The following is a 25,108-nucleotide window of genomic DNA, read 5'->3' on the forward strand; positions in this document are numbered from 1 at the left end:
ATTTTTGTTAAATTATTTAAATAGTTAAAGCAAATTTCTAATTCCAGTTTAAGCACTCATTTGTTAATGCAGCACTTACTGAGCCCACAGTATTTTAATACAGTGCAAATAGGATGACAGTAATGAATGGTGTAATTATGAGTTCCCCTCTAATTAATGGGTCAATATGTCTTAATTAGAAAGGATATAAACTTACCGTTATTCTTTAAATTGCACAGTCTCCTTAATTTCGTTATTTTCTACTTTATTGACTTTATTCCCTGTTTGGCGCCATGCTTGTTGAATTAAGACGGAAAGACTTTCATTAGCCCACCGACCTTAAGTGGACTGAACCATTACATGTTTACATGCAGGGGGGCTGCAGGAGGGTTAAAAGGGTGAAAGGATTATACTACATGTTTGCTTGTGGTGATGAATCTAACACAGCTCGTCTATGTAAGATTACATTAGCAATAAAATAAGTAATAGTTATTCAATTATTAATAAAGTCTTTCATTACACATAAGAATCAAAGTAACTGAATGAAATTGTACAGTCATGTGATGCTTTTGTCTCACCAGACCTCATACCCTTATGTAGACCTGGCTGTGGTTGGTAGTAGTGATGGGCATTCCAGATCTTTTCAATGAATCGTATGAACTGACCAGAAATGACCCATTTGCCTCTCAAACGTCTCTGTCTGCAGTAACAGGAACAGCTTTTCAAACTTTTATGACTTCTAATTTAGACCACCTGCAATAGCTGTCGACCAGTTATGCCAAAAGTCACCCCCCTTTTTTTTTTTACACATTGCAAATTTTTTTTATGGCATATGCTGTGTATATTGTTATATGACATGGTCACTTCTCAGGCTCAGTCCACTTGTACCATAAGCAAGGGTAATGTTTGCTTTGTGACCTTGAATGAGATTAAACTTTGGTTTGTGTGTGTATGTTTTCGTTTTTGTATGGAGACCAGAGACCTCATTTCCATGTTCTAGATGCTCCAAAATCTAAACAGGAAAAGTTTCATTAAGTCATTATGTTGAGCAAACTGTGAGAACAGGAGCATTTCTGACTCGTAATGCTGATCCAGTTTTAATGTGTCACAAACTGTACTGATCTTTTTATGAATAAATGTGGAATTAGATGTCATAATTTAAATATGGATCAGTGCTTGAAAAGAGCTGATGGGATTGAGGCCTCTGGTAATGGCCTGTAGCTATAGCTTATTAAAAATGTGTCTTTCTTAAATTTAGTGACTGACACTAACAACGGCTATAGATGCAGTGCATAGTGCGAAGGACTTCAAATGTGTGACCTGTGGCCAGATTTAATCACGACAAGTAGTTACCTATTTAAAGGTACTGTGGTTGGTATTTAACTTTTTCCTTCTTCCCTTGGTAGAAGACTATTCTTCCATGTATTTTACTGGGTTCAAGCGAACCACCTTTTTATACTTACAAATGAATTTGTTCTTGTATAAATATTTTGACTTAGAAGATTCATAATATGCAAAATTATAATCATTTTAAAATGCATGGGGGGGGGGGGGGGGGGGGGGGGGGGGGGGTCAAAGCTGCTGCACCCAAGCCTGCACTTGTTGCACCCAAGCCTGCCACGACATGCATTGAAGCTATATTTACTCTTCCCTTCAAAGGTGAATTCATTAAGAATTTAATGCAACTTCAAAATGTAAAGAACTCAGGGGTCTGATTCAGCCCCCATGCACCCGTATGAAACCCAGATAAAGAGATAAAGCTAGAAAATGCATTAGTTTTCCGTTGACTCTTTCTTGAAATGTAAACTTTAGCTATATGAGTTGTATGGTAGATAACACTGTTGACGTATGCATGTAAGGAAGTGTGTGTGGTGTGTTCTTTGTCATGATAAAACCTCCCACCCATGGTCCCACCCTGCACTGTAGCATGACTTCAGCATTCTCTCCTGCTGGCTCTGTTCAAATCCTCACAAAATCATGGCATGTTCCTAAACCAGGCAGTCATGCAAGATGTGACCCGTCAGGTGAATGACCCAGTGTGTAGTGTGTGTGTGTGTGTGGTGTGTGTGTGTGTGTGTGTAGTGTGTGTGTGTGTGTGTGAGGGTCACCGTGTGGTGAGGCGCTCTGTATTGGATTATCACTGATGACAATCTGAGAGCTCTCAGTACTCTTACAGTAGCGATTCTTCACAGCTCGGAGTTTTTACACGAAAATCTTATTTGTATTTAGAATTTATTTCTCATTATTTGAGCGCGTTGGTGTGTGTTAGGATGTCCGGAGTTACGCGGTGTTTAAGGACTCGGTTTTTCATTCACGGATTAAAAAAAATGATCAACCCCCAACTCACAGTGACTGAGAGGACTCACACACAGCGGACCTACAGCAGCGCCTCAGGTACGTGTGCACGTGCGCGTGTGTGTGTGTGAGCGCGCGCCAGTCTTTAACACGTGTGCTCAGAAGTGGCAAAAAGTGCCAGAAATACAGTATTACCGAGGTAAAACTACTGCTAAAGGTCAAAGCAGACAAAGTGTGAGGTAAAACACGTACCTCGGTACACTCTTAAAGATGGAAGTACAAAAATACACCCTTTTTGCCTTTTTCTTATTTAAGGTGCATCGTTTGTACATTTAGCATATTTCCAAAGCCAAAGTACGTGAGTTCAGATGATTCAGCTCATTGCTAACAGATGTAAAACAGATGTGTACTTGAAAACAGCTGTTTTCTGACCCACTGTGAACAAAGCAAAGTTCATTCAGACATGGTATGCCAAGTCTGAAGTTGGGTAAATCAAAAGCCTAGACCTTACCCCTTATTGAACACTTTGATGCAGTGCCTAACCTTCTGAATGCTCTTTTGACTGAATGAGCACAAATTCCCTCAGACACAGTAGTGTAGAGCCTGTTCAAGTCACAAACAAGGGTAACTTTATATTAATTCACATTCTTTTTTGGAATATAATGACAAGCAAGCTTATGGTCAGTTGTCCACACTCTTTTAACCATTTAGTGTACATAAAAGTCTTTATGTATTTACTTGACAAGAGTTGATTGTGTTCCTTAAAATACTTTAAGGTGTAATAATGTACTTTTTCGTGTAAAACAATACAAACAAAATGTACGAAATATGTACCCTTGAGGTATCAGGCTTTATTTGATTTATTATTATATTTTTATTTAAGGTGCTTTGGTTGTGGTGCCTCTTTCAGGAGAGTCGTGGTCCAGTTTAAAACAAGAATAATAATACTAATAATAAATCAGCATTTATTTAGAATTAGTAACTGGGCTTTTGGGGATTTTTATTTCTTCAGAAAATATGCAAAATAACATTAACACAATTCAAAACATTTTAATCAAAATATAAAATATTAAATTATTAAGCTTTTTCAATATTTATATCTCTCAAAGCCATTTTTTAACCATAGGCACTTAGTTATTGAAATGGTTTTTGTTTAGTGACGGCAGGCATGTGTGAGTGTATCTCTTTACTGTACTGTACAGTAAGTTTTTGGGTTAAATGGGTTTTAATCCAGGCTGTACAACACAGACTCTCATATCCATCTGCTATTAAATTATACTACTATCATGTTTTTTTACTGTTATTTTTACTTACTTATTTTTTACTGTAATGTATTAGTGTCTGCATTACACATAATGTGCTCCATCCATTACCTTGTTTTACTGTAGGCTACTCATACAAAGTAATTCTGTCTTAGCAAAACTTCCTGAAAATTCTATTCCTAAACCTCCCCCTTCCTTCCTATCTCTAAAACATCCTTAATGTTAAAACATGACAGTGAATTTAAATGCACTCTTCCTGCCCACTGTGCCAGATCTACACTGATCTACCAGATAGCCAGTCAAAGCCTGTGTGTGTGTGTGTGTGTGTGTGTGTGTGTGTGTAACATCCCTAATTTAATTAAATCAGCAAGACTGACTCTAGATCACATGCTCCTCATTTACAAAGAATTTATTATTAATTACATCAGTTGGATGTACTGTATGTGTCCATTAAGGTTTATGTCAGTGTGTGTGTGTGTGTGTGTGTGTGTCCATCCTCATAAAAATGGGTAAAAGAACAAACTGCATCTAGCTGGCATTTTAAAGACTTTAGGGACCAAACTGGTAGTAAAACATGTATAAGGTAGATGTGAGTATTTATCTGTATGTGTAAATACAAAGGGAGTAAGTACACTATATGGACAAAAGTATTTTTTATACGCTCTAGTCATTTTAAAATCATAATCTTTTTCATGTGCTTGTGTATCTAAGTAGTACAATTATACACATTATATATTAATATTTTGCTGCTAAATCTTCACTAAAATTGTTATTGACAGACATTGCTGGGGTGAAAGAGCGCACTTTGGTTGCTGTCAAACCGGATGGGGTTCAGAGGCGTCTGATTGGTCAGATCATTAAACGCTTTGAGCAGCGAGGATTCCGGTTAGTGGGGCTGAAGATGGTGAAGGTCAGTTTTTCTCTAAGTGCATTGAAGTGTAATGTATGGTTTTTAGAAAAGAATATAAAATATACATTTGTATTGTCCAGGTGTCTGAGGAGTTACTGGCCCAGCATTATGAATCTCTTCATAAGAAACCGTTCTACCCCAGTCTACTGCGCTATATGACCTCAGGCCCTGTGGTGGCAATGGTGAGGATGTCAAATTGAAACTAAAAGCTAATTTCTAATAAAATACTTTTAAATTAAGCAATAATGTCTTTACATTTGCAGCTAGAACATCATGTCAGTGCTTTTCTATTGTGCAATTTACAACCATTTTTGCTGTGTAGCAATTTATCACTGAAAAGTGATAAACATTTTATACCTTTTACATTTTCAGGTGTGGGAGGGTCACAACATAGTGAAGTCAACACGAATATTAGTTGGAGACACAAACCCAGCTCAAGCTGTACCTGGAACTCTGAGAGGAGATTTTAGTGTTCACATTAGCAGGTACTGCACACACACCATGCACACACACACCCACATTTACTAGTAATGGCTCTTAACAGACAACTCTCTCCAAAGTTGTGACCCACTTGGCAGTGGTGGGGCTTAAACCAACAACCTCTCTCACTCACTCAATCACTTTCTTAACAGCTTATCCAAAAGCCAACAACCTGTTTTTTTATTTATGTATTTTTCCCTTTCCCCCCCAATCTATTCACATCCAATTACACAGATATATCACACCTTCACCATTGCGGACCCTTACCCTGGTCATACCTAACACACACCCTAAAGAAAATAGCTTATATAGCAATGTATAGCTTTAAACATTTTTGCAAAGCTAGATTTTGAAATGAAGTGATCTAATAAAGCCTCATTTTGTTTTGTATTATTGTTGCAGGAACATTGTACATGCATCAGACTCCGCTGAGGTGGCACAAAAAGAGATCTCACTCTGGTTTCAGCGCTCTGAGCTGTTCGACTGGGAGGCTTGTGACCATAGCAACATCTACCATCAATAAGTGTGTGTGAGGGGTTTCTAATCTGTTGAAAGTTTAAAGTAATATTGACACTATTGCTGTAGCATTAGATTTTTTTGCTTGGAATGTTCAATAATTAAATTTTTTTTTCTTCAATTGGCATATATATAGAGAAAATGTGAAGCTCTAAGCAAAACATCTGTTCCTGAACATAAGAGCAACTTTCAGACAGGAAAAACACTGTGAAAAGGACTAAAAGTGTATATCACTGTAATAACAACTGTCAACAACTACATCTTCTGCCTTTGTAATAAAATGATAAAGTCAGATACGTGTGTGTAGTATTATTAAAGCATTAACATCTATATAATAAAATATCTTATATGGTGGTGGGTTAAAGTAATAGGCTGCTACACCACTCAAGCGCTACTGGACATTATTATGTTTTTAAATTTAACAAATAGATAAAATACTAACATTGTGCTCGAGTGGTGCATCTGCAGAGTAAGCTTACCCACCACTGCACAGGTCCCAGTTTGAATAGAGTGCTCAACAGACTCAAAGGGAGGGAAGGCGGGATGGGAAATCCACTCCATGCTGCTGGAACAGTGACTCCTAGGGTTTGTTTCAAGTGCAGACATAAGCATGTTCGAGAAGTAAAACTAATTCTGAAACAACCACACATACACAAAGATTGTTACAGTCAAGAACATCCTTTTATTCAATTAGTTAAAGGTGCTGCTCTTTACAAACTGTTTTTCTTATTATGGAAAAAAATTGTAATTAACACATGCATTTCACCATGAGCTCTGGGGGGATGTCTACAAAAGAGCTGCTGCTTTTCCATATAGTGAGGAAGCTAAAAGCAGGGAGAACAGCTGCTGGGAAATCAGTCTATTCTACACCCCTCCAACTATCCTGCACACTGCAAATAAAAAACAAATAAAAATAAAGTCAAAAAAAGCTAAAAAAAAAATGGATAGTCAGCGCAAGGAAGGACCACGACCCGGTCCGAGTTTTGTCCACGACACTAAGGCTACTTTTACATTCTCTGTAATCATGGCTGACCCTGTCGCTGACCTTATGTTTGCATATGTCATTGGGAAACAATCTGAGATTCTCCTTTTGCTGGTGCATTATCAATTTGAAAGGCATCTTAATTCTCACTCCGGACGGGTTTTTGGGCATGCAGCATGTCAGTTTGATCTGAGGGCTTGGCTCATAATGGCAGATTAAACTGGGAGTTCGAATTCTGTTTGCATATTCTTTATCTACTGAACTCATTCTATAATAAGGTGCTTAATCATTTAAGGTATTTTAATCAAAGAGTTTAAATAACTGGTCTCGTATAACCATGCAGAGGTGCATTATCTACAAAAACATTTTAATGTGACAAATCTGCCACCAAAATAGGTAAAAAAATCAAACAAAATAAATACAATCAAAACAATTCACATGTCTATTCTATCCCAGCAGCCTAATTCTGTTTCCCAGCTCCAATACTTCCTATTGACCAGATTGTTGTGCGATATCATTATAAAACCACTCTGCGCTGAAATCCTTCTCATACGCCCTCTGATTGACATCCCACCAGAGCCCACTGGCGTAACTTGTTCACTTACATTTACTGTTCAATGGAGAAGCTGAAGAGATCGGTATGGTATACAATGTGAAGCATACAGACAAGAATAACATGTAAGCTAACTGCATTCTGCTCAGACAAAAGTTTTTTCTTTTTTTTCTTTAAAAACCCCTCCATTCAGTGAAAATGGGGAAGGGGAAAGAGATGGTTCTGCGACTACAGACTACTCCGGTGTCCAAGAGAGGCAGAAGACTAGAGCACAGAGGAAGGAAAAGCAAGACAGAAGCTTTTTTTTTTTTTTTTTGGTCTTTTTACATTTTTTTTTAAATCATCAACGATAAAAAGAAGAACTAAGTCACACCAATTTCCTTTAGTACTATATATACTGCTTTAAAGAGCTGGAAGAAGGAGAGGATATAGAAGCAGGTTGAAAGAGGGGGGGAGGTTTGAGAAGGGCACTCAGGATTACAAGATGGATTCTGTGAACAAAAGGCACTTTTAGGGACAACCTTTAAGATGCTCTGAGTCTAACACTACATCACAAAACAAATATTTTGAATCATTTACATTGGAGACTGGGAGGGAGCAGGTGGTGGTTTGGGAGAGGGGGCGGGGTTCACTTTGTAACACTGTTCAGACTGAATGCTGTGGGATGGAAGTTCATCAATAAAAGTGCATGTCTGCACTGCACTGGGTTTTTTGTGTACTGACAATATTTAAGGGCATTTAAGCTTATTAAAGCATCTCCCAGGAAAAGGAAGATCTTGTCAGTTTGGATGCGTTTGAAATGTCTATGTACAAACATGAACACTGAACTAGATTTGTGATTTTGACTTGGATTTACACTGCAAGCAGACTTCTCATGTATCGTTAAGGTTCGTATTTATGCCACGCTGGGTTGCTAAATACATAGTGCAGTCACTTCTATCAAATACTGATTTGTAAAAACTGGAAACTAACAATTTAAGCCTACACATTTATCATTGCTGTAATAGCAGTAAATATATGAGAAAAAAATGCCTTTTGTCACAAGCTTGGTTAAAATGAACCCCTCCCCCTTTTGTTAATACTAAACAATAGAATAATTGCATGTTTTTCCTAAAATTTGCCTTATGATAACACTTGTTTTTACTTTATGTATAATAGAGTTTGAATGTATTGTATTTCATAAAAAGCACCAGTTTTATTTAGTGATATATATATGTATATTCTGATGTTTGCAAAACTGTTTCTTCAGCCCTCCCAAGATTTAAGAACAAATCATTACAAATAAACAATTACAAAAGCAAAAAAAAAAAAGGAAAGATAAAAAATTCCCAAAACTTACAAATACTTTTTTTTTTTTATCTCTTTGCCCTTTAGTTTAGAGTCCCGGACCTTTCGGACTTGAAACACTAATTGAAGGGGATCTTCCCCTCTCCTATCACACCCTCTAACAATCTAAGAGACGAACACGTTTCTCTACCCAAGGCATTGCACATGGCTCAATCAACATACATCATTTTCAATTACAAATACTTCCCATCCAATAATGACAAAAATCCCCCAAAAACTAAAAAAACAAGAAACAAAACAAAAGCCACATCTTAAAATCTCAACACTATCGGTATAGAACACAGCTTCCTATAGAAATACAGTTTCCTTTTATGGGACTTTTATTGACGGGCTGTTTTTGTGGTGAGTGTATAACCGAGTGTGGGGACTGGTACTTCTGAACTAATGATACATCTATGATTATTCATGATTATGATGATGTCATAGTGCTGCCGTACTTCAGAAAATAACTAGACTGCCACTGAGCTTATTACACAACCAAAAATGCTTATATAAATATATGGATATGTCCCGTATATATAAATATGTCTAGAATCAGTCAGCTGACACTTCTCACTTGTTTGCTCAAGACATAAAAATCTCTCCCTTCTTATAGCTTATATGTGGAAAAAAAGAGCGACGACCTGAATTCATGTTTAACAAATTGCATAATGGGAATACAGAGGCACTTCCATCGATTTGAAAAGAAAAGACCATGGCCGTGGTTAATTCTCATTTAGCGCTGCTGGTCCTCTACTGAGCTGATGACCACCAAGGCCACGATGCTTCCCTGCAGTGCGATATGTAATAAGGCAGTCCAGTTATTTTGTGAGATTGATATGTTCTCTATATGAAATCCCTAACACGATTACGGTAGTATTTTTAACTCAGGTTCAGTCTGTGTAATTTAAAAGCGGTGGTTTTGTTATATGGTTTTGTTCTGAGCAGTACAGCTCATGTGTGTGTGTGTGTGTGTGTGTGTTTATTATCAGTTTGATGCTGTGTTCTGAGCTGGCAGCTTTTCTCGTTGCAAAATGATGAAGCTGGGTAAACATGGCATTTCATTACGTGGAGTTTGTACATAGCAGACAGAGTAAAGTCCAATCGAAATGACCGACACGTACCCCACTCTCTCTGAGCAGAACTACAATATATTTTACATTCTTTTGCTCCACAGCGAGGACTCTGGTTCTTGGAACACCGCCGTCTGGGAGAGTAAACAGTACAGAGAGGACTGGGGTCTAGCTGTGTTTTTTTGTAGATTTTTTGAAAAATCTGCATAATTTACTCATTGAGAAGTAAATAAAGTGCTTAAAAAGATTAAAATTAAAACCATTACCAATTCTAATATTACAAGACAAGCTTGTAACTGATTTTGACATGTTCAATTCCTAAAAGCAACGTCAACCTCTGCCTCATGCATGACATCCATTTGTACCATTTCTGGAGGCGATACCCTGACTGGCCTTCCCTCCCTCAGACAAGGCCAATTGTGTCTGTGGAGCGCCCGACCAGGCTGGACTGGCATATTAAACTGCTGCACCACCCAGACACCAATTTTCATCTTAAGATTATTTATTTTAAATTTATAAACAATGATTGAGCTACTTGTTTATTGGGAGTAACACATTGTTTGATTTCTTCAACTAGCAAAAAATGATTATCAGGAGTTTATTAATATAATCGTTGTCACTGATGATTTTCATCAACTATTAACACAGTTATATTTGCTAGAACTACTAGCAAAGGAATCACTGTGTATTTCTGTTATTGCTTTTATATCTTAGTTGTTGCTAAAGCATTTGTTTACTATATTAAATAATACAAGAAGAAAAATATAAGAGTGGCTGACAGTAGGCCAAATGTTCATAACACATATGTAAGACAAGGCAAGGTCAGTTTCATAATTGTGAGTAAATGCTTAGCATTAGTTAAGCATTGCTTTTTGTGCTAGTTCCCATCATAGGCACTAAAAATCAAAGCCTATAAAAGTGCTTAAATACTTCTCAATAAGCAAAATATGCTAATAACACACCTTACATCTCTAAAGATGATAGGTGTAGTAATTTGGAATGTTAGAATCAGACAAGACCCAAAATAATAATAATAATAAAACTCCTGGATGTTTTTTAAGGTGTACCAGTTAGCAGTAGCTCAGAGACACGGCAGTAATACGTACATGTTTAGGGGTCTGACTTCCCGTAAACAGACTACAATTGGTATTCAATTGGCACTGAGAGCGAATGGCAGGCTGAATTTGATTCCTTTTGATTGGACTAACACTACAGGTAGTTTTTGTCTACATGTAGCATGTGGCAAACATGTGTTTTACTGCATCAGCATGGAAAAACAATGCCGGCTAGGTGGACCAACGTCTTCCTAGGTTTAGTGTGCGACATCCACTTTTGTGTTCACATAAATAGATTTTGTGCAAACATTTTTCTCTGCCTATTATTTTTCATTAGTGGGCGTGAGAGTAGTGTTTCATTTTCTGGATTTTCCTTTATGTAGTGCAATAGATTCATCTTATTTTGCCTGATTTGTTGTTTTTGATTAAGCTGGAAATTGAGATAAGAAAAGTTTCTCTATTGAATTCGACTGAACAATTGAAGCTGTTAGGATGGGAGGCATTAGATCTTTATCCTGGAACTGAAAATGTCAACATTTTACCATCCTGCTGTTTTTCTAAAACATAACCTTACCATGTTTAATGTCCCCAGCCACTGAACAACACATCACCTATGTAACGATTCAATTTTTCCTTTGTGTTGTTGTTGTTGTTGTGGTTTCTGTAGTTTTTCAGAGACGTGCTCCACGCTTTCCTTTAAAACGTCACATTATCCTCTTGTTAAAAAATTGGAAGGTTCATCGCCAAAAAACACTGTGTAGGATCAGAGGATTCCAGATAATATGAAGATTTCCTGGTTCCCGTTGTTGTTCACTTGAGCCAAGAGGGTCAGAGGGCAATTTCATTTTTTTTTTTTTTTTTTCATCTTTTTACAGATCCCAAAATATAGTGACAGGATTAAATTGCTTGTTGATGGGCAGGATTTGTCAGAGGAACCAAGACTGTAAAAACAGAAAGAAAACAGATTATTAAAATCATCAGTAAGAAAAGAAACAATGTGCATCCTAACTGACTATTTAGGCTTTAACTTTAGTTGACCACTAGATGTCCTACTTGTATTGCTGGACATGCTGGACCGTCACTTCCCCACACTGCCCATGTCCTCCTTTCAGTAAATAGACTTTAGGAGTTGGAAGAACTTTATCACATACAAACTATTTTGCAGAAGTGAAATACTTTTAGTTGGATTTAGTTTATAGTTGGATACTTTGTATACATTAGGTTAATTTAATGAATTTAATTTATCTTATAAATGTATCATGCGTCAGTAAATGACTCATATTTACAGTCACTGTGTATGTAATACTTATTTTTTGTGTTTAATATATTTAATATTTGACTAATATCAACATGACCACTAGTCTCATTTAAGTGACCATATGGTTTTACACTGAGGTAAATTCAGTCAGCGTAAATTTAACTGTATAAATATTAGGCATATATTTAGAATAACTACATTGTATTCTAAATATATTTTGCTTTTGTTCCCTATATTCTTAAAGAAAAACAAAGAGCTACTAAAATATATTTTAAAAATTCTAAAAGAAATGAAAATTAAGTAACAAATCTTTGAATTTTTAAGCATAAAACTCAATTTTATTTTATTTATTTTTCTGCACTTTGTGGCAAAAAGTGCTTTTCATACAAACATAAACTAATATACATGAATGATTAAACTTTTTAAAAATAAATACTCAGTTAAAATGTCCTATAATAATTTATATTTCAAATTATTTTATTTGTTTTTTTTTCTTTAACCATACAATGTGGCACACAAACTAATTTACACAAATTATTAAGCTTTAGACTTTTGTAAGTTTTTTTTTTTTTTGTAAATAAACTTTAATTACTTAAAATGTCCAATAATAAGTTGTCTTAATGTTAGGGCTACTATAAAAAAATATATTTTTATTTCACCATAAAATGTGGCACACAAACTAATTTACACAAATTATTAAACTTTTATTTTATTAATAAATATTTATTAGTTAAAATGTCCATTAATAGGTTGTCCTAATGTTAGAGCTACTATGAAGATTTTTATAAAAATTCCACCATACAATGTGGCACACAAATTAATTTACACAATTATTATAAATAACTTTTTATTAAATAATATGTGGTCATTATGTTAGTGCTACTATGATTATTTTTTTTAATTTCACCATAAAATGTAAAATTGTAGGAAGAATCCTCAGTCACTTGTTGAATAAACCATGTTAACTGAATTTAAAATCTTAACTTTAAAATCTAGACTGGGGTTTTCTAGCTTAGTGTGTAAAAAGCAAGCAGAAGACCTAAGAGAACAGTTTAGAAACGCAGTTTTGGAAACACTTCGCTTCCTGCAGAGCTGCTTGTTTTTTGGCTGATTTTTACAGGTCAAACAATTCCACCCTCCCCCAAACACACAAAGCCTAGAGCACCACAAACACCCCGTCGACTGTGAGCCATGGCCTAGCCTCTTCCCCAGGGTGTTCTGCTCCTCCTTTCGCCGGCTCGGTCTCTCTGTAATCTTTGGCAGAAGTTAGTTCCCTTTTTCTTTGCGCCTCTTTTGACACTGACCCCGGTGATTCGGCCTCTCAAGTTCAAGTCCGACTGACTATGACATCATGTCTGGTTGCTGTGGGTAACCAGACAGTCAGGACGTGGCTTCTCGGTTTGCGGGGCAGTGCTAAAACTCTCACCCTCTCTCACCCTCTCTCACCATCTCTCCTCTTTCACTTTTCTCTCTTCTGTTCGAGTGCAGTTCTGGTGTTTGACCGGAAGGGAGCTCCTCTTACCCACGTTTTAGCTCTATATTGTGGTCACGTATTTGGAGTTAAGTTACCTCAGGTGACTTTTTACACTGGGCTTTTGTGTAAGATACCTGACTAAACCTTTTCAGACCACTGCATTGAGCTTGTTTGTTTAAAGACATTTCAGACAGTGTTGTTCAATGAGGACGAGTCAATGCTCAGCAAGGTTCATTTTCTCACTGTTTTTACGAAGGTTCTTCAAATAGTCACCTTACTTTGTGATGCAGTTTTCCCAGCGTTGTACCAACTTTTAATACCATCAGCAAAAAATTTTTGGTTGAGTGTGTAGCCACTGATGCACCACTGCATTCACATCATCATCACATGAAAATCTTCTTCCCCCTAAAGCTTCTTTGAGCGTCCAAAAAGGTGGAAATCAGATGCTGCTAAATCCGGACTATAAGCGTCTCTCAGACACGATGAATTACTACTCCCCCACCCTCACCGTTTCGAACCAAAATATAAAAGTGCAGGAACTTTTTGAATACCTCATATAAAGCAGAAATAAAACAAGAAAACTTTCAATTCTTTTTGCATCTTTACATTTTTCCTTCGAATTTAATCATTTTCAATTCCTGAATGCAACTCATCTGTTGCTTGCATCACTCCTGTTGCTGGCTGCTTCTTTTCAGCCAGCAGTGGCAGACAGTTACAGTATATCGTACCGTGTGTCGTATGGCAAGTCACACTATGCCATCTATAAGTCATCCAACAAAAGCGCAGGTACCTTGACCAACCAGATACATCCATGTACTGTATCTACTAAACTACATTCATGCAGGTACTGACAACCCTCATTAAGCCAACATGTGGCCAAGAGTTTATAAAAATATGAGACCTGGCAACCCAGTTTTGTAAATTTAGTCTAAGTTTTTATGTTATATTTAGCTTTCATTTCATATTATGGACAGAAGTAGCTCAGTGGTTAAGGTACAGGACTAGCAATCAGAAGGTCACTGGTTCAAGTCACACATCTTCCAGCTTGCCACTGTTGGGCTCATAAGCAAGGCCCTAAATTAATGTATAACATCTCAATTGATAAAAGTGTCTGTTAAATGGTAAAAAAAATGTAAACTTCACTGTTTTGATTGTTCTGTATTAAACTGTAGTTTAATTGCATTTAATTTCATTTCCATTAACACATTTATCCTTGACAGGGTTGCAGCAGGTCCTGTTTCAACAGGAAACCCTGGGTGCAAGGCAGAAATACCCTGGACAAGGCGCCAATCCATTGCAAGACTTTGGCCATTCCTTCTTCAGATATAAGCAATCATGTCTGTGTAGATGCTGGGCTGGCAGATAGCACAGCTGCTAAAATTTACACTAAAAATACACTATATTGCCAAAAGTATTAGTTGATGACACTTTAAGACTCTCTTTAAGGAAGACTAAAAAAACCCCTAATTTTTACATTTTAAATGATTAAAAACTTCCACTTTGGCCAAATTAGAATGTTCAGGAACACCAGGTACAGACACATTCTATGTTTTTTAATGTTTCTAAGCGTCACTGTGCTCACTTGTTTTAAAAGGGTGTAGTGAAAAGTGAAAGGAAGTCTGAGCACCAGCGCGAGAGCGAGGAAAAGACGGAGCTGCAGAGCTTCAGATGGCTGCCATGTGTGGTGGAGCAGGCCCGAGGCGGGTGTGGTTTACACAGTAATGAGTGAAGTGCAGCGGCTTATGGAGGAGGCTGCCCACTCGTAACGCTCAAATAAACCTCCACTGCTCCTCTCCCACTGAGAACTGCTCCAGATGGGCCAGATAAACATACCACGCAGCTTATTATATGTGGGGAGAGCGCGAGAAGTAAAGAGTGAGTGCGGCAATAAAGAAACCACACTGACACCGAGAGCACAGATACGGCTGTCGCTGCGTTAGTCTCGGGAAGCTAAATTAGTCACAGTTAAAGTCGGGAAGAGACATGCAATAGCCCTAAGAATTTCTGCAGTTATTATTTCCTGTAAATAAAGGATTGGAACACATACATCTACTTTTATATTATGTTCCAATCCATCAGTCACATAAACCACTTCTTTTCACCTCCTAGAGGCAGAGTCTCATACAGAAAGCTACATACTGTCAAATAACATCAACCACCCATTGAGCAGGCAGTAGCGGCCTTGAATATAACAGTGATGAAGCATCCCTGCTTGACCACTGTCCCTTCCACCTACAAAAACACAACCAATCGTGCGTCTCTGCAAGCCCCCGGCTGGTCGATAGCACAACTAAGATTCAAACTAGGATCTCAGCGGCCACCAGAGCGCCTCAATAAAAATTTTGAAAAGTTTATTGAAAGTGTTCTTGTACGGGGCACCCAGGTGGCGCAGCGGGATATTCCACTAGCACACCAGTGCTGAGATTCTGAACTCCGGTTGGCTGGGTGCCATCTAACGGTCATAATTGGCAGTGCTTGCAGGAGACACTAATTGGCTCTCTGCTAGGTCGGGATGACCTGACTATGTGGGTGGGGTCTTCAAACGCTGTGCACGGACCCTGGTAAGCAGATAAAGAGGCGCCTGTGCAGCATGCATGTGCAAAAAGAAGGGGTCAGCTAGGACTGCGCACATGTTGGAGGAGGTGTGAGCAGCAACATACCCTCCTCGAATGCAATCAGGGATCCCCAGCAGTGGAAGACAGATTGACTACGCTAAATTGGGAGAAAAATGGGAGAAAGTGCATAAAAAAAATAGAAAAAAAGTGCTTTTGTACTAACCTGTGTCTGCTGGGGGATATTTAGAAAGTTGTTGTCCCGTGATCCGATGCTGACAAACCTGTTGGGAGTTGTGGAGCCTGGCGTGGAGTATGCTGGTGTAAAAAAGAAAAGAAGGACAAAGAAAACAAAATCAACAGCCTGAATAAGTCCTATTAAATATAGCAAAAGCAGCAAAATACTTCATTAAGGGTGAAACTTGATAAATTAAAAGTTGTTCCTGTTCCAAAAATGCATTAATCAGGTTCAATAATTTTTTTTATGGAATCACAGTAGAAAAAAACCCAAATGCTAAATATGTAGGTTCCAATGATGTTTAATTTGGCAGGTACTGAGGCTCAGTATCAAATTTAGGGCAGTTTGAAGTAAATGGACTCCACGTTGACAAAATGGCAAATTAAGAAAGAAGTTCCCTGATAAGTGAGTAAGGTAAATATTTGCTTCCAGTCTACAAGCTAAATTGATGGAATTAGCTTCCACAGTTAAGTAATTAAACATTTATTACTACTCACAGGATTAGCAAGCAAACTAAACTGTGGTCCATTATGCACATTCTAGCGGTTATGTAAATGGACACAGCGGGATTTTACACCTCACAGGACTCGATCTGCTCCAGATTGATTGACTCTTACTTTCTGAAACAAAAGCCCCAGTTAAACCTGGTCTTGTAAAATATGATCAGCACTAATAAGAGGTTGGAGGTGGTCAGGAATGCATATAGCCACACAACGTTTGTAGTGTTCACATTATTGTGAACAGACTGTATCCCAAATACATCTAGTCACCAGTACTGGCTTTTGGTCATAAGCTTTTGGTCATATGGGTGGACAAAAGAGTTCCGATACTTTAAGGATGTTAAAAACACGCTGAAATGTTAAAGACAGTTTGGATTGTTTTGAATATTGTTTGCTCTGAATTAGTTTGTTAGAGCAGCGTGAAGGACAGTTTTTTTCTTTTTTTGTTAATAGCTCTAACTGCAAAGAAACTGTCCAACTTAATTCAGTTTAATGTACCACTGTTAAGTAAATCTACACTTTAAGTTGTGGTGCTTGGTTGTTTCAGGCTTATCTAGAAGTTTCTTTCACTCTTTCTAGGATTTGGCACCTTGGTAGTCACAAAATCCACTCATAAGGAATCACTGGAAATGCATTACACATGCAAATGCCAGATGTGATACAGCCAAACTGTTTACTACATAGAAACCAGTCGAGCCACTACAAGTAAAAAAAAAAGTGGTTAAATGAAACGCAGCCAATCATGACATCACTCCAACATTCGTTGTTAGTTTGGATGATGAACAAATGCTATAAACTGTTCATTAAGATGAACTAGCTAAATACTTTACAGTGGTTCTGAAATATTACGTAGCTACATGTGTAGATAAGACGTTAGAGTCAGTTAGACGTAAACAAATGGCAGACTCTTACACTGACAACAATAAGACTAGAACTAAACTCATAAACAAATCAAAAAACACAAAACAAAACATAAAAAAGACAAAAGTGCTCCGTCCAGTGCCCCCCCTGTGGTGGATTAAAAATCTGTTGCCCCTTCTGGACTCATTATAACCACTGACCTCAGATCAGCACTGGGAAAAAAATCGGCTGAATAAATCTTCAAATTCCCAACACAGCAAACTAAACTGCAGCTAGAACTTAACCAGCTAGAACTTAAACAAATGCAAATAAAAGCAAGCCAACGTAAAAAAGTACATTAACACAGGTTTAATTTGAACAGATCTAAGTGACTGATATAGGAGTGTAAAGGCACATGAGGAACGCAATCCGAGTCCACATTAACTGCCCTAAATTTGTACCCTTGATTGAGTATTTGTGGCTGTTCATAAGAACTAAACTAGATAAAATAATTGTAATATGTAGCCTCATAGAGTCCCCCAATAACAGCCTAAAAACAATTAAAAAGAAAAGAAAAGCAAGGTGGTGCATGGGGCGACCTTGGAGCTTTTATAAGGGGGTATATGGACTAGACGGTCCCAATTTGGTCCTTGGGTTTATTGAGATGGGCAGGGTCACTTACACGGAGATGCGGGTGAGGTGAGTCCGCCATCGAGGGGCATGCTGCTGGGTTTAGAGTCGGGCATGGGAAGGGGCACTGGACGTGCCACGGGGGGTGGCGGAGGCAGCAAGAAGGAGCCGGGCATTTTGCTCTGGCCACTCCCGTTCGACTGCAGACAACACACACAGGGTGAGGAGTGCGGATGCCACCCGACACTCCACAAAACCACAAGACCAAAAACTAAAAATGGCAAGACGATGCTGGTTCATCCAAAAAAAGATGTGGGGTGGGGGGAGGCGGAGGTGAGGGGTTGAAAAGGAGAAAGAACCAAAAAAATGGCGGATGTGCATCAGCTTTGGGTATGAAGGCATGTATGTGTGCGATGTGGGTGTGTCTAAATCATAGATTCACCACAGGCACAGAGACTGGAGCAGTGACAAAGCAACTGAGATGAAACACAAAACACTGGTGCAAAAAATCAAATGAACCATCATAGGTAAGAGACTCGCATGACAACAAAGTCGATGGTAGAAGCAGAGGAAAATAAATGTTGCAATGAAACAGACAGTAAAATGCAAATGTTTGGGCATCTTTGGTCAAATCAAAGTTTTATTTAATTTTTTTTTGGAATTTTACCTTGTTTTTTTTGCAGTCAGTCATTTCCAATTGGCACTTACACAGCACCCAATCTGATCAAGGAGATTTGGGTCACCACACGCCCCCTCTGACACCTGTTCAATCCGGGACCACTTTTTATCACCTACCAGTGCTGTGTTCCCACACAAAGTCATCTCTTTCTGGCAGCGGGAAGAGACCCCGTCCAACCTTCTCTCCCTCAAACACGGCCAATTGTGTTTACATGGACGCCCTCAAGTTTTACATTTTTTTGTTCCTTTTTTTTGTACTGAAAATTGCCTTAAGTGATCTCTGCAAGAAGCAAATATAAAAAGATTGGATACTTTGGCACACTTTTATATTAATTTTCAAATCCTGAGCCTTAAACTCTGCTTACATTTGTTTAACATGTACAGATACAATTTAGAAACCCTTTTATCGCTTGATATTGGGCAGTTTTGAACAGAACAAACAGCTACATAGAAAACTCCATGGTTACAGTGGTAACGCACAGCTGGGCGAGACATCTGGAATTGACATAAGAATTCTTTTAGCATCAATAATACCTCAGCAATATGTAACTAGTGGATAAACTGGAATGGTACACACAATTAAGTATTAAAATATTAAATACTGATTCTGCACTTAGTTTGCTTCTCGCTTGCAGAGATTTCACTTCTGGAATTTGCTTAAAATAAAATCAAAACTCGTGATTTGGCCAAACATGCTTAACCATTTGCATACAAGTACGTGTGCACGAGCTTTGCACTGAAGAGGAAGCAGCAAAGTTACTATAACAAGAAACTAACTAGTCTAAAAGCCTTGCCTTCTAATCTTAGTTCGCATGGTGCACTCAAAACTTAACAACTTTAATAATTTATACTTTATAAGGAAAATACATGAATTTGACTGACCGTATGATGTCACAACAATGAAATATCATTTTACAAGCATGAACAAATGGTTTGTATGGAAAAAAGCAGCATTGTGCTTTGTGGTATGGAAATTGACACCAGAAACAAATGTACTTTGAATTAACTGACATAAAATGCAAAACATTTTTGGCACAGAATACAGGTATGTGGCTATTTGTTTCAATACATCTTAACTTTAAGCTACTGTCCAAGAAACCGTCTAGCAACATATGCTTTTATATACATATACTTACAGTATATACATCTCTATTCTTACCAAATTATATGCTTCTAGAAACTGAAGTAGCTGCAGTAACCTGTTGTCCAGTGTCTTCCTTGCGAGCTGCAGACGTTTTTGTATCTTTTATTTATTACTTTGTTTCCATTATTTTGGCCACCTCTTTAATCTGCCCTATACCTCGATATTGTTCTACCTTGGTCGAGCATCCTGCAAATTGGATTCATTTTTCATTCTTGCAGGTATGAGGCTACACCTGGCGTGACGTGACCCATCCCGTTAACACTTTCAAGAGAGATTTATGGCTGTTTTGCAGACATGAAGGTGGTTCTTCACTGTTATTCTGTCTATCTGCATAGTTAACTAGATTATTTAAATATGTAAATAATTTAATCCTTTCTATTTCTAGACTATATGGACAAATGTACTTGGACACCCTCTCTAATTTTTAAATTCATGTGTTTCAGCAACAATTGCTAACAGGTGTAATAAATCAATTATTTGTAGGAAATTATATGCTTCTAACTTTGCAGCAATAGTTTGGGGAAGGCCCTGTCCTGTTCCAACATGACCTCACCTGACCTCGGTCCCACTGAACAGCTTCCAAATGAATTGAAAGAGTTTGAATGCAAGTCTTGTGAGAAGCCTTCTCGGAAGAGCGGCTGCTGTTATAACCTAAAAGATCACATAGAGGTCACTCTAATTTAACCCCATTAGTTTTTGAAATGGTCAGGTGTCCAAATACCTTTGTCCATATAGTGTATTTCTATGCAGTTATACATGAGAATGCACGGCAAGATGTCATAAATCAAAACATGTTAACGTGATGTATGGACTTTGTTGAAGATGTGTTCTTATTGTTAGACCACATGCACATATAAAGTCAACACAGGTTACAATAAAGCACCAAATTACTCATTGAGTTGTATTAGGAAACACTTGTGTTAACACTTGTGTCCAGTGGCTTTGTGGGGGCTTACCTGACCTCCCGCCTGGCCGGATCCGTCAGCACACACAAACTGCACAAACTCCTTGAGTGGGTCCTGCCCCGGGTGGTGGTGGTAGCGGATGGTAGAATGGGTGAAGTAAGGGCTGGATTGCTGGATGATGGAGGGAGAAGGGAAGGGCAGAGAGGAGGCTGAGGCCCGGGGGCTTCCTGCAGAGAGACATACAGAAAACAAGGGTAAAAGAGGTTCGATTGCAGAACACAGCAAGCTAGCTGGTAGGTGAAATGGATAGCTGAAGAGTTCTGATTCCAAAGAGTGACAAATGATGCAGACTGATGGATACATGAATGATGCTTGTGTATGGATATTGATATTTGCTTAGTGGGGCAGTTAAGCACAGGAATTATGGATGGTGGCTGTTGCTCTGCTGGAACATTTTTTCTCATTCTAATAAATCTGAAGCAAATGTCATGTGACTCATTTTATAATAGTAATTTCCCCTACATAGTCAATATTTTGTAGTCTCTCTAACTATTTCTTCAGTGCTGGAGCTGCTGTAACACTCGAATTTCCCTCATGGGGATTAATAAAGGAATCTTAAGCTAGAAACATTAAGAACAAAGAATATATGATAAACCATACACACAGAAAACACTGCTGATTTTTTTATACAGTGGTGCCAAACTGGATTCTACACTGTATGGTCATTAGGGCTGGGTAGTTGACCCTTGATCCCTCAGTCCCACTGAAAAGCTTCGAAATGAATCAAATGAGTTTACGTTTTTCTTGACCAACATCAGTGCCCAGTTTTGACTGAATGACAACAAATTTCCACGGTGACAGTATAATGTCTAAGCAATTGAGGGTTAATGGCCTTGCCAGTGACTTTTCGATTACTAGTCCAGTACCTTAACCACTAGGCTACAACTGCCCTATGTGCAGAGTCAGTCTGAAGAACCAAGTGTAGCTGTATTACACAGCTGCCATACAGACAACCTGTTGTTAATATCTGATAGTTAGGCTGGTATGTTTCATCATTGGTGAAATAATACAGCCATTTAAATGTCCAACATCTGTCAACAGCAGCATTTAATCACATGATTGTGATCACTGTCTGAAAACAGGTTGTGTACAGGTACGTTCTCCAGTGTAAATGTGCCCTCATATGTTAAACTGACTGCTTAATGAATTATAATGAATTATATCCTTTAGGTCATACTAAGGTACCATCCCAGTGAAACACACTTGTATCAAGGCGTTGTAAGAACTGGAGTAAATGGTAAGCATTAATTAGCATTTCAATGGTATTTGCTTAGTGGGGCAGTTAAGCACAGGAATTATGGATGATGTCCGTTGCTTTGCTGGAACATTTTTTCTAGTTCCAATAAATCCAAGGCAATGTCATGTGACTCATTAAGCAAGAAACACTAATTGGTCAATGACACCATGTAAATCACCAAAAACAACTACGATAAACCACACGTTTTTAATAAAGTGGTGTACACACTGAATTTCACACTGTGTGGTCATTAGGGCTGGGGAGTTGACCCCTGGTTTTGGGCAGTTAGAAAGGTAAAAACATCTTGTTACTTTAAAGGTAGGTTCTTCTTTACCCTGGTATAAACTGGATGAACTCTTGCCCTCAAAACAGCCTCCAGCCTCATCTCGCCCGATCCGCCAGGCCCTCCAGCTGCCCGAGTGAGCCTGCCAAGCGCCCCGTCTCCCTCAGATGAGGGCAGCCAAAGCCTGCCCTGCTTCCATCATCCCCCCCACACACGACAGTCTGCTCCTCTCCCCTTTCTCTTGCTGCCTTTCTTTCTCCCTCCTTTAATCCCATTAGGAACTGGCAGAGGCCAAGCTCGCTGCTGAGGGTGCCACAAACCGCAGAGCCGACAGCACGGGGCAACCACGGACCCAAACACGATCGGGGTGCACAAAAACAAGAAAGAGGAGCGGCATAATGCCTGAAACGGGTCCAGTCGCGTAACGTGGCGTGAGAAACAAACTGGATCAGAGGGCTACGAAAGGGCACGTGATGAGAGCGACGCAGCCGAGCGACGGGTTACGGCTTTACAGTGCAGAATGAGCGTGAATGCTCAGGATGCCGTCAAGATTTTGAGCAAATGTAATGACTGACGAATATTTTGCTTATATTGTATATGTTTTTCTTTGAAAAGAGAGGGCATTGGTGACCAAGTAAGGTGTCAAAACAGCCAAATAAACACAATTTCACATAATGAGAGATCAACTGCATGATTTTTTTCCAAATATCTAGGATAACTAGCAGAATAAAAGCCATTAAAAGTCATTCTTTGTTCCCATTTTTACTTTACCTAAAGGGGCAAAAGAGCAGCGGTTCTTAATGTAAGAAACCTAAATCTGCGGCCCACATATTTACATCATAGCGGTATTATTTATAACCTAAAAGATTTGCATTTGTCCACTCTTGTGTTCCAAGGTTCAGAAAAACTAAAGCAAAGCAACCTGGGCACTAAATAAGAAAGAAAATTATCGAGTCCTTTGGAATCATCCAGGTCTAGTTGAATAAACATTCTTCTTGCTTAATAATATTGTGATAAGTGCTGCATATTTTTCCTGATTAAGCGTTTTACTATTGGGTTTGGCCAGTTCCAGAATATTCCAAATACTAAGACCACACAGCTCTATTCACTTCAATACTTTGAATTTATTAAAGCAAACCAGTTGACCAAAAGAGCAATAAGGAACACCCTCCTTCACCCAGTTCTGTATGGTTAGACATAATCCAGAATAAATTCCAGTCCCAATTTAAACCAGCACCTAGATCTGATTAAGACTTCAAGTGTACAGCTGCGTCCCCAGACCGGCCAAAAATAAAGCTTGTGATCGCCTGCGGGAAAGTATCTCACCACAGACAGACAGACAGACCAACCGAAAAACCCCAAGGAAATGGCAAGACAGGAAAGAAACCCAGGAGTGAGAAGTTAAAAGAGATGCCAGACAGAAATCCCCAACCCAGCACAACCTGAAAGGACTAATAAAAACACGACCTCACCTCACCAGTGCCCGGCACTGCACACGAGGCCGCTGTGAGTGGATACTGGGATACTGGGAAGCAGGAAGGTAAAGGTGAATGGTGTTGGGGTGGGTGGGTGTTTAGGGGCTCTGAGTTCTCACCTGGTCTCACTCCTGCCAGCATGGGCAGTGGGTGGTGGGTGAACGGCATGCGAGCAGACCTCGTCTGGCCGGACAGAGCGCTGAAATCGAATTTCCCCGGCTTCTTAAGGGAACCAGGCGACGAGAGTCCTGGCAAAAAATGGGATCAACAGAATGGCAGAGAAGAGATAGGTGGTTTTAATGAAACAGGCTCTGGGTTTGGATCTCGGCTTGATCTGTATGCTTTAGGAGGAGAAAAAAAATCACCTCAGTTGAAGCAGAAGTTTGGGGAGGGGGGGAAAGATGGGAGAGGGAGAGGGGGTCTTTCTAGTAAAGACTGGCAACAAGAAAAAGTAGCTGGGTGGAGGCCATGGTAGCAGGTCCGGTAAGACCCGGATTGGTTTGATCTGATCTGTCTGTCACAATGACGAGCACACACACACACACACACACACACACAATCTCTTTCGAACAACTACAAGACATATACAAATGACTATGATTAAGATACACAGATAATTCACTTGTAGGTGTTTTCAAAAAACTCAGCCAGTGAAATTCTAGTGTTCTAGTGTTTATATTTATCTGCACTAGGTGAGCCAATCAGGGCGTAACACATAAAACAAAACAGACCCTATATTATTATATTATATTCCTTTTTTTTTTTTATTTATGCATTTTCTCCCCCTTTTTCTCCCCTTTTAGCGCGTCCAATTGCCCGATTGCGTCATGCTTCCCCTCCACCAATGCCGATCCCTGCTCTGATTGAGGAAAACGAAGCTAACCAACGCCCCCTCCGACACGTGGGCAGTAGCCATATGCATCTTATCACCTACACTTTGACGAGTGCAGTAAAGCTCAGCACTGTGTACGGAGAGACACACCCTGACAGCACTCTTTTGATTATCTCTGTGCAGACGCCATCAATCAGCCAGCAGAGGTCGTAATTGCATTAGTTATGAGAGAGAGACCCTATCCGGCTTAATCCCACCCATAACTGAACAACAGGCCAATCGTTGTTCATGTGGCCGCTCAACCTAGCTGGCAGGCAGAGCTGGGATTCAATACGATGTATTTGAGATTCCGGCTCTGGTTCCAGCGTGTGTTTTTACCGCTGCGCCACCTGAGCGGCTCGCAGGGCCTAAGCCATTCTCCCTAAGACAAAGCCAATCATGTCTGTGTTCAGACTCCTGACCAACCAATAGCACTGCTAGAGATTCGAACCTGGATCTCAGCGATGGTGGGCTAGCATGATAGACCGCTGAACTACCACAGCATCTGTCAGTTGAAATGAAATGAAGAAAA

At 39.0% G+C, this 25,108-nt stretch overlaps 2 protein-coding genes across 9 annotated transcripts in view; one reads left to right on the forward strand and one right to left on the reverse strand.

Annotated features, from left to right (window-relative positions):
* The first annotated feature begins 2,104 nt into the window (after positions 1-2,104).
* On the forward strand, positions 2,105-5,734 carry nme4 (NME/NM23 nucleoside diphosphate kinase 4). The gene is made up of 5 exons (XM_063018581.1): positions 2,105-2,373; positions 4,316-4,446; positions 4,527-4,628; positions 4,819-4,931; positions 5,329-5,734. The coding sequence occupies exons 1-5, from the start codon at positions 2,250-2,252 to the stop codon at positions 5,447-5,449; spliced, it is 591 nt and encodes a 196-aa protein (XP_062874651.1). The 5' UTR covers positions 2,105-2,249; the 3' UTR covers positions 5,450-5,734.
* Positions 5,735-6,101: 367 nt separating this feature from the next.
* The window catches only part of nfixb (nuclear factor I/Xb), a 158,662-nt gene continuing 139,655 nt past the window's right edge, over positions 6,102-25,108 (reverse strand). For 5 of the 8 annotated variants that reach the window (XM_062984697.1, XM_062984695.1, XM_062984696.1 and 2 more), the window contains 5 exons: positions 23,825-23,953; positions 20,702-20,877; positions 17,976-18,123; positions 15,942-16,033; positions 6,102-11,372 (listed from right to left, as the gene is read on the reverse strand). In XM_062984697.1, coding sequence (XP_062840767.1) covers positions 11,358-11,372; positions 15,942-16,033; positions 17,976-18,123; positions 20,702-20,877; positions 23,825-23,953 — 560 coding nt within the window. In that variant the 3' untranslated portion in view covers positions 6,102-11,357. The remainder of the gene's footprint in view (positions 11,373-15,941; positions 16,034-17,975; positions 18,124-20,701; positions 20,878-23,824; positions 23,954-25,108) is intronic. The other 3 variants (XM_062984702.1, XM_062984701.1, XM_062984700.1) reach the window with 2 other exon arrangements.

This window comes from Trichomycterus rosablanca, chromosome 22, assembly GCF_030014385.1.
Source record: "Trichomycterus rosablanca isolate fTriRos1 chromosome 22, fTriRos1.hap1, whole genome shotgun sequence".
NCBI classification, from domain to species: Eukaryota; Metazoa; Chordata; class Actinopteri; order Siluriformes; family Trichomycteridae; genus Trichomycterus; species Trichomycterus rosablanca.

Excerpts from the sequence above, each read along its gene's own strand:
- nme4 (XM_063018581.1), top strand. The coding sequence starts at position 2,250 with ATGTCCGGAGTTACGCGGTGTTTAAGGACTCGGTTTTTCATTCACGGA. Across the intron at positions 4,629-4,818 it reads CAGGCCCTGTGGTGGCAATG|GTGTGGGAGGGTCACAACAT; the intron begins GTGAGGATGTCA and ends TTACATTTTCAG. Across the intron at positions 4,932-5,328 it reads TTTAGTGTTCACATTAGCAG|GAACATTGTACATGCATCAG; the intron begins GTACTGCACACA and ends TTATTGTTGCAG.